Source organism: Elephantulus edwardii, unplaced genomic scaffold (genome assembly GCF_000299155.1).
Source record: "Elephantulus edwardii isolate Elephantulus edwardi_28Jun2011 unplaced genomic scaffold, EleEdw1.0 scaffold00028, whole genome shotgun sequence".
Taxonomy (NCBI): domain Eukaryota; kingdom Metazoa; phylum Chordata; class Mammalia; order Macroscelidea; family Macroscelididae; genus Elephantulus; species Elephantulus edwardii.
This window is the reverse complement of record NW_006399778.1, coordinates 13,407,002-13,417,062: the sequence shown is the minus strand read 5'-3', so window position 1 is coordinate 13,417,062 and position 10,061 is coordinate 13,407,002. Positions and strand designations below refer to the sequence as shown.

The 10,061-nt window shown below is 41.8% G+C and overlaps 1 protein-coding gene across 1 annotated transcript in view; it reads left to right on the top strand.

The window, feature by feature from the left end:
* The first annotated feature begins 3,668 nt into the window (after positions 1-3,668).
* MINOS1 (mitochondrial inner membrane organizing system 1) overlaps positions 3,669-10,061 on the top strand; it is a 53,448-nt gene continuing 47,055 nt past the window's right edge. Inside the window, exon 1 of the mRNA XM_006883685.1 lies at positions 3,669-3,771. Coding sequence (XP_006883747.1) covers positions 3,708-3,771 — 64 coding nt within the window. The 5' untranslated portion in view covers positions 3,669-3,707. The remainder of the gene's footprint in view (positions 3,772-10,061) is intronic.

Below are 10,061 nucleotides of genomic sequence, written 5' to 3'. Positions count from 1 at the left end.
CCCAACCCTCCGTTCTTTCCAGTATAATGTCCCTCTCCAAGGAATAGCCCCTCCTCGCAACTTGCCCAAACTACACGAGATGAAACCTCATTACTCTTGCCTTCAAAGAGCTCTCTGGCTGCACCCTCTCCAAGATATATTGTTTTGCTCTTTTGGCAGTCCATGGGATGTTCATTGCTCTTCTCCAACACCATGGCTCAAAGGCGTCAATTCTTTTTCTCTCATCCTTATTCATTGTCCATCTCTCAGATGCATAGCAAATAATTGGAAAGACCATGGGTAAATAAGATGCACTTTAGTCCTCAAATTGCATCATTACTCCTCAATAAACTGGAAAGGTGCCTAATTGCAGACTTTCCCAGTGTAATGAGTCTCCTTATTTCCTGACTGCTGGTGCTAAGGGTGTTAACTATGGATCCACGCAAGAGGAAGCTGTTGATAGTTTCAACCTCCTCTCCATCCACCACGATGTTACCTATTGGTCTAGTGATAAGAATTTTTGTTTTCTTGGCATTGAGATACAATCCACACTGAAGGCTGCATTCCATCTCTTGTTGTTTGGTACCACCAAGTTAGCTACAGTTAGCCAATGTATGAACAACAGATCCGAACCTTGCTCTGTGCTGCACCATCCTCATGATCTTTGTCATGTTCAAGCTCATTGTGGTAGTCATGGTGCCAATACACGTTGTTGAAGGTCTTCCTCTCTTTCACCAATCCTCTCCCTTTCCCAGGACGATGTCTCTCTCCAAGGACTGGTTCCTCCTGAATGTTGCTGCTGTTGTTATATGCTGTCAAAGTAGCTCTGAATCCTATCCCAAGCCAACCTGACTGTCTCCTACATACCCACCCTCATCATCCCAGTCACTGAATCAGTCCACCTCATTGAGGGTCTTCCTCTCCTGCACTCTCTCTCCACCTCTCAAGCATAATATCCCTCTACAAGGACTGGTCCTTCCTTGCAACATGCCCAATGTATGTCAAACAAAGCCTCAGAATCCTTACCTCCAAGGAGCTGCCTAGTTTCACCTTCTCCAGGATGAACCTGTTTGTGCTCTCAGCAGTCCATGGTATATTCAATACTCTTCTCCAGAACCACAGCTCAAAGGCATCAATTCTCCTTCTATCATCCCTGGTCATTGTCCAGCTTTCTGATGCATAGCATGTAACTGCAAAGATCATGGCTTGGCTCAGGCCCACTTTAGTCTTTAGACTGACATCATTGCTCTTCAGTACTCTGGAGATGTTCCTGTGAGCAGACTTTCCTTTCTTCTTTTTATTTCCTGGCTACTGGTACCAAAAGTATTGTTTGTGGAGCCAAGCAAACAAAAGCTGTTAACAATTTAAGGCTCTTCACCATTTATCATGATGCTGCCAATTGTCCCAGTGGTGAGGATCTTTGTTTTCTTGATGTTGAGCTTTAAATCATATTGGAGGTTTCAGTCCCTTGACCTTCTGCCAAAAGAACAAACAAATCTGTCTTGAAGGAAGTGCAACCAGAGTGCTACTTAGAGGAAAGGATGGTGAAAATTCATTTCACTCCTCAATATATAATCAAAATAAGTGAGATGAAATTTCACCATTCTTGCCTTTGAGGAGCACTCTGGTTGTACTTCCTTCAAGACAGATTTGTTTGTTCTTTTGGCAGTCCATGGTCAATACTCTTGACCAACACTACAATTCAAAGGCATCAAGTTTTCTTCAGTCTTAAAAATTTAAATATCCTCTTCTTATGTATCATCAAATCAGAGCTGACCTATACTCTACCCTCTAGAAGGTTTTCAAAGGCAGTAAATTGTATGAAAGGAGAATGCTTATCTTTTCCCCATGGAGCAACTGGTAGATTCTAACTGCATGCAACACAACTCCTTACCTACCACTAAGCCACTCAGTAGCTCTAAATACCTATATTGTTTATTGTTATGTGCTGTTAAGTTGCCTGTGACTCTATAGTGACCCTCTGTACAATAGCTCTGAGCTCTGTCCTATCTTGAACCATTTTCATTGTCTATGACACACCTACCCTCATTACACCAAAGTCAATCTATCTCATATAGGGTCTTCCTCTCTTGCACTGTCCTTCCTCCTTTCCAAGCATGATGTCCTTCTCTGAAGACTGGTCTCTCCTGGCTATATGTCTAAAGTCGCCAAAACACCTCATCTCACATTTCACATACAGTCACAGGTTGAGATTGTAGTACCAAATTAAAGTAACAAAGAATACAAATGGGTAAATTAATTCAATGTCATTTAATGAACACCTTGCTTTGAGTAGGAGGGTAAAGATGAAGAAAAAGCAGCTCAATCCCACAAGAAGCTTCTAATCTTCTGGTAAACACAAATATTAAAAGTAATGTTTCAATAAAATGATGAGAAAGATATGAAGGAAAGTCTGTAGAACAATGAAAAGATTGAAAAGACCTTTTCATTCAGTATAGTTTCCAAGAATGAGATCATTTAAGCTGGGTATGTCCAGTAGCTGGATGGGAACCATTTACTGACAGTTAAGTAGAAAAGCAACCAATCAGGTTTCTATTTGTTGGATGGACGAGAATGAAAAGGGAGTGGGGAGAGACAACTATATAAAAATCAACAACAAAAAGGCTGAATCTATGAATGGAAAACTTGAGGCAGATTCAGATCTACCCAAGTAAGTTGTCAGTGATTGCAATGATACAAAGGGAGAAAAACGGACTAATAGGACTTTGTAAGTTATCACTCTTTAAGAAACTTGCCTTTGAGCTTTGGTGCTGGAGAAGAGTATTGAACGTACCATGGACTGCCAAGAAAACAAACAGATTCATCGTAGAGAGGGTTAAACCAGGCTGCTCCTTGGAGGCAAGGATTCTGGGGCTTCGTCTGACATACTTTGGACATATTGTAAGGAGAGACAGGTCTTTAGAAAGGGACATCATGCTGGGTAGAGTGGAGGGACAGCGCAGGAGGGGAAGACCTTCTATGAGGTGGATTGATTCAGTGACTGGGGTAATCGGGATGGGAGTATCAGAGACAGTGCGATTGGCACAGGATACAGCAGGGTTTGGGGCTGTTGTACATAGGGTCGCTATGAGTCGCAAAAGACTCGACGGCACATAACAACAACAACAACAACAAGAAACTTGCTGAGAAGTAGCAGCCATGGAAAGACATCAACAGAGAAGTCAGCGAGGGTGGAGAATTCAGTGATGTCTTGGGACTTCAGTAAAGGAGACACAGAGTATCTGAAAGGAGGGAACGTTATGTAGAATTCTGTACAGAGGTCAAGAAAGCGTGTATCCAATTTGGCAAAGGTGATCTTTAATGGTGCAGGTGGGACTTCCAAGGTAAGAAATTATGAAGTAGCAAGCAAGTCAAGTAAATGAATGACAAACCAACTTGTAAAGTTTTCCAAGGTCATTGTCAGACAGAGGGCAGAGAATGTCTCGACAGGGCTCTGGATGCTGCGTTGGCAACTTGACAGTCCAGCTTCCCTTAGTTATCTGTGCCTCCAAGGTCAGGGTCACCTCGGGACTCCCCACCGCTCGTCACCTTGACGACCAAGTAGGGTAACCGGAAGCAATTGTAGCCTAGCTACTTTCTCTCGCGGTATTTGGCGACGCAGCACTGGTCTTCCAGGCTTAAGGCCTTCGGCCGGCTCTCGCGATACTTGTGTGACGTCCGAGCGCGGGGGCCGGTCGTAAGAAGAGCTGGAGCTGCGGGAGGGGATCATGTCGGATTCAGAGCTCGGCAGGAAGTGGGACCGGTGCTTGGCGGATACGGTCGTGAAAATAGGTAAAGGATATAGTCCGTGTTAGACCTGGCCCCGGCTCGGTGACTCAAGACCCTGCTTGGTAGGAAGGTGGAAGAGAAAACCCGCTTTGAGGTCAGGTAGCCAGAGCGCGCCGGGCGAGGCCTTCGGCTTGGCCTCTTCCAGCCCCACCGCCTAACCCGGGCTGGAGGTCACTCGAGCGGCGGGAAACAAGTTTCAGAGAAGCCTGAGCATATGCATAGGGTGAGAGGAGGTGGAATTGAAGCCCAGATGAGGTGGTCGTGGGATTGGCAGGTGGCAGGAGAGTTGTAGAGCGTTTCGATCAGCAAGGCACGACCTCGTGCCAGAGCTCGAAATTGCCCAGCCCGCTATCCCATCTCCCGGCACGGGCCCTCGTTATTCTCCAGCAGAGAGAAAAATGCCTCCTGAGGAAGGTCATCGGGAGCGTTTTGCACACGCTGCCAGGTCCCAAAGTGAATTCCTATCGTATCCGAGTTGTAACTTCGTTTTGCTGCATCAGAATAGACGAGAGTTAATTAAAATTAGAGCTTTAATGATGATAATCTAGAGTGAAAATTGCTCCAGAAAGTAAAAGGCTGGGGTGGTGGGTTTTTTTTCCGCGCCCCCCCCCCGTTCTAAATGGAACTCCTAGTAGTCTTTAACATGTGCTCAGAGACAACAAATTATGAAATTACTGTAAGAGAAAAGAAAGGTAAACAAATTTATTTAGCATATACAGTGCTAGTTGCACAGTTTAATACATTATCTCAGAAGTAATTTGTTTTACAGGTCCTGCATTTATTTGAGAGGGGAAGAGACTTCCCCAGAGTTGCATTCCTGCTAGTTAAATGACTTTGGTTGGAGTTGGGAATTTAATTCAGGAGGTAGTATGAAGTTTTGTATGGAATATCAGGGTTAATATTTAAGAAGGTATAGGACTGCTCAAAATAGGGAAGAAGTAAGATTGTAAGCTCCATGAGAGCAAGGATATTTTCTCTTTTATTTGTATCCCAGCCACTAGAAGAGTGCTTAATAAAAACTGGAATGAATCAATGAATGAAGTACTTTACTCACAGTAACCCATGAATTTACTACTTAGTGGCCATATGGTGTGGTAGGGCAAGTTACTTTCCTTTCTGTGTGTGTTTCCTCATTTGTAAAATGGCAATAATACTATTTCAGAGTTGTTCTGACAATTAAAGAACTATTTTATGGGAAGGACTTGAGTATGAATCACTAATTCTGGAAATGAACAAAGCAGTAACAGTTTTGGTTATTGTTTACAGCTTACATTTAGGAGATAAGGTTTAATGACCAAGGTAATAAATAGTATGATATGGTAGTTAGTAGTTGAGTGTGGAAAACAGAGCTGAGTTTGAATCACCCACCCCAGCCTTCACCCGTATCCTCACTAATTTCATAGCTTTGGGTAAAGTTTCTTTTTATTTATGAAAAGTTGGTAAGGCTGTCTGAAAGGATTGATTAACTGGTGGCCTATTGGTAAGGAATGGTACTGCCATCCCAAAAGGCACATGGTTCGAATCCACTACATGTTCCACAGGAGAAAGATGGACAGTCTCCACCCATGTAATTTACAGCCTTTGACAACCCACTGAAAGGTCAGCTATGAATGAGTTGGTCCTGACTTGACAGCAAACAACAAAAAAAGGATTGAAGAGAATAAGAGTAGATTACTTAACACAGTTATTGGCATATACTATGTAGTCATTGAATATACAAAAGAAGGATTGACGCTTTTGAGTTGTGGTGTTTGAGAAGAGTACTGAATTCTCCCATGAAATGCAAAAACAACAAACAGATATGTCTTGGAGAAAGTGTAGCCAGAGTGCTCCTTGAAGGCAAAGACGACAAAGTTTGGTCTCACATACTTTGGGGATGTTGTTAGGAGAGGCTGTGCCTTGTAGGTGGACATCATGTTTGGAAAAGTGGGGGGTCAACGGAAGAGATGACGACTCTCAACCCGATGGATTGACTGACACAGTGACTGCTGTGGACTAGAGTATATCAGAGATGAGGATGGCACAGGATAGTACAGGGCTCAGATATATTGTTCGTAGAGTTGCTATGAGTTGTACTCAACAGCACCTAGTAGCAAACAATATGTTAATCAAACAGTGGTGCTAATAGCTGTTAGCATTAATATTCTTGTGTCACTGATGATTAGCTGCTGCAGTGAGTAGTGTGACTGTCATCCTTGAGTTGGAAATTCTGGGGTGGAAATACACATAGAATAATTAAATGAGACAAGATAATATAGGACTACAAGTTAAAGTAAGTGATTCAAACACTTTTGCTGTAGGACATTTGTAAATCAAATAAGTAGAAGGATGAATTGAGCTCATCTAATAGGGGTTTGCAAGGGAAATGGCATTTCAACCTACCTTTGGAGAATAGCTTAGATTTGGATAGTCAAGGAATGTAAATTTAGTTGAGTAGAGGCCAACTTGAACATTTATAGAGGATATAAGCACAATAAGAAGTTAAGGTAGCCAGAATTACAAGCGTTGTGGTTAGTACCCACCAGATGCTCCTTGGGAGAAAGGTGTGTCAGTTTGGATCAACTAGGGGGCACCTAATAGCAGCCAATAGTTGGGAATGGAATTGGGTGGAATAAAAATTGTGAAATGTCTTAAAGAGATACCAGATACTTACATCCATTCTTCTATATGTTCAACATTTAATGTTTTAAAGTCTGTTAACTTCCAGGACTATTAAGCATCATGGCTTAGTGGTTAAGGATTTGTGCTGCCCATACAAAGGTACACGGTTCAAATTCACCTGCTGCTCAACAGGAGAAAGATGGGCAGTCTCTTCCCATGTCATTTACTGTCTCTGAAAACCTACTGAAGCGTCAGCTGTGCGTCAGTTCCAACTTAACTACACTCAGCAACTGGCTGGTTTTATTGGGCTATGGGTCAGTGAGGGAGCTTTGGTGGAGTAGTCAGTAGAAAGTTGTATTTTTAACCTAAAGGCCTCACCTCTCTGAAAGGTCAAATCCACTGTGGGCTTCCTAAGGACAAAGATGGGAGGTTTCCTCCTGTGCGATTTACATTCTCCTGAAAACCCACTGTATGACTTGGTTCCAATTCCACAGCAATGACTTTGACAGTCAGTGGACAGAGAAGCATAACCTTTCATTGTCCTCTTTAGGGAATGGATACGATAACAAATTATTTACTAGGATTATTTTGGCAATTTTTTTACACATAACAGATTTGGAATAGAGGAGTCTAGCAATACTGTGCGTGAGAAGTCAAGGTCCGAACTAGAAAGGAATAAGGTATATTTGAGAAACAAAACTTTCCATTTTTATAAAACAGTTATATTCCCTCCCAGTCCAGCACAGTACCACATACTTAATATGAATTAAATACATGCTGATTTCTTGATCTCTATAGTTAATGAACTTCATTTCTTAAAAAATAATTACTCCAAAGTTAAAATCTGTATAAATGGTAGTCATTGATCAGGAATTTGGAAGTTAAACAAGAGGTGCATGTGAACCTCATTTCACTAAAAACCTATATTGCTTAGTGCCTGGTTATGTAGGTAGGAAGGAGCAACAGAAAGAGGAAAAAGAGGTTAGGATTTTAGTTGCTTTTCTACTTAAGAGTGCTGTTTAAGGGAGTGTCAGATTTATACATAGGTATGTATTCCTTGTCAGATGGATCTTAGTAGAAAGCAAAGAGTACCAGAGGGGTATCTATCAGTGTTTCATTGACTATTTGGATCACAACAAATTTTAGTTAATCTTGAGGAGAATGGGAATCCCAGACACTTGATTGTGCTTATGTAAAACCTATACTTGGACCAGGAAGCAGTCCTCAGAACAGAGCAAGGAAACACTGCATGGTCCAAAATCAGAAATGGAATGCATGAGAACTGTGTCCTGTCTCCATACCTTTTCAATTTATATGCAGAACAGATCATTTGGGAAGCTGGGCTTTATGAGGAGGAATGTTGCATTAAGATTGGAGGAAGACTCATCAACAGCCTACATTATTCAGATAGACAATACCTTGTTTGCTGAAACTGAGTAGGACCTGAAGCATTTGCTGCAGAAGGTCAAGGACTGTAATCTTCAGTATGGATTGAAGCTCAACATCAAGAAGATACTCTCACCACTGAGCTAATTGGCAGCACCATGATGAATGGAGAAGAGATTGAGGTTGTTAACATTCACAGCTTGTTCAGCTCCACAGTCAACAGGTTTGGAACCAGCAGTCAAGAATCAAAAAACAAATTGCATTCCAGAGTACTGAGAAGCAATGATGTCAGTTTAGAGACTAAGGTGCGCATGATCGAGGCCATGGTCTTAACAGTTACTTGCCATTCATTAGAGAGCTGGACAATGACTAAGGATGACAAAAAGAATTGCTGCCTTTGAATTGTGCTGCTGGAGAAGAGTCTTGAACATATTATAGACTGCCAAGAATATAAGTAGGTCTGTCTTGGAGAGAGTGAAACCAAATCTCTCCTTGGAAGCTAGGATTTTGAACTCTGTCTCACATACTCTGGGCATGTGGCCAGGAGGGACTGATCCTTGGAGAAGGACATCGTGTTCAGAAGAGTGGAGGGACAGCGCAGGAGAGGAAGAGTCCAGATCATATCGATGGATACAGTTACTAGGGCAATGGGAGTATGTGTGTCATTGAGACTGGCTCAAAACAGGGCAGACTGTTGTATACAGCTGTTGTATAGAGGGGCACTATGAGTCACAGGCATTCTTCGATACATAACAACATATGTTCCTTAATATCTGCATACAAATCTGTGGTTCTTTAGGTTTTCTTTTTTTAAAGGGAAATTTACCCCTAATGGTTTTAGTGGGAGAGAATTGTGACTGCTTCCATAAACAGAGATTTGGAAACTTGATAGGACAGCTCTGCTCTATCCTGTCACAGTGAGTTGAGATCGACTTGCTAGTGGTGGATTTGGGTTTTTTGGTGTTAGTTTAAAGTTCCTCAACCAAGGCTCCTACAGGCCTGAACCACATAGGAGGACGCAAAGGATACGGGCAGGTAAAGCGTAAGACATAAGTTTTGTTGTAGGCAGGTGGCAGAACAGTGGGGACTACTCCATTTCTACTCCTTTCCCTTCATCCTGTTCTGAAGTTTGCCAGCAGCACTAGCAGCAGCCATGAAGAATGCTGGACTTGAGCTCCCAAAGTGTTTTAGTAACAGTGCCACACCATTAAACATAAAAACCAAATAACCTCCTTAACAGAACTTTGCAAGTTGTTAAGTGATTTGTGTCTAATTGTTTCTTTACTTTTGCCTTTTCTGTTGTGTATATAAACAGTAAAACACACTCAACAGTTTCTATGTGTTAATAACATTGTTTTAATTTTGCAGCCATTCTCTTGCTGTCCTTTTCCAAGTTGTTCTGCCTCCATTATCATAAACTCACTGCCTTCTGTTTTCTCATTTTTTGAGTTGCCGTTCAACTAGAGTTGTATGGATAGATCTAAAAAGAATATAATGCTCACCAGGCATTCTTCACTCATTAAGCTAAACTACTGTTCCATTTTACAGAAATTTCAGGGAATATTTTTTGGGTTAAGTTTTAATGATTCTTCAGGGCAGTAGTTTCAAGAGTTCATTCACCCTCCATGCCTCTAGGCAGCCTGAACTCAAACAGAATTTATGATTCGATTTTGCATTTCTCTCTTTTGATCAGAATTCTTCTCTAGAATCCTTAGTCAGAATGGTCAGTAATGGCGTCTTGTTTGCCATAAACAGTTTAGTCCATTGAATATATTCTAGCTCTCAACAACCCTGTAGGACAGAGTAAACTACTCAATTTCCAAGGCTGTGATTTTTATGAAAGCAGACGGCCTCATCTTTCTCTTGTGGAAGATGACTGGTGGTTTTGAACCACCAACCTTTAGGGTAGCAGTCATATACTTTTACCTACAGCACAAGAACTCTTAAAATGCTAATATTTAGCACAGATCTTATATATTTGAGTTATGTAGCTCTTAAGTGTGTATTTTATTATTACTGTTAATTACCATTGAGTCAGAACCAATTTATATTTTAATGAAAGGTTACAGAAAAGTTGAATTTTTATTCATTCATTGTTGCACATTATCTATCTCTTCCTCCCTCCCCTCCTCTAGTTGTTGTTGTTGTTATGTGCCGTCGAGTCATTTGCGATGCATAGCGACACTATGTACAACAGCCCTAAACCCTGCTCTATCCTGGGCCAATCGCACTGCCTCTGACACGCCTAACCCTAACCCCAGTCACTGAATCAATCCATCTCATAGAGGGTCTTCCCCTCTTGCGCC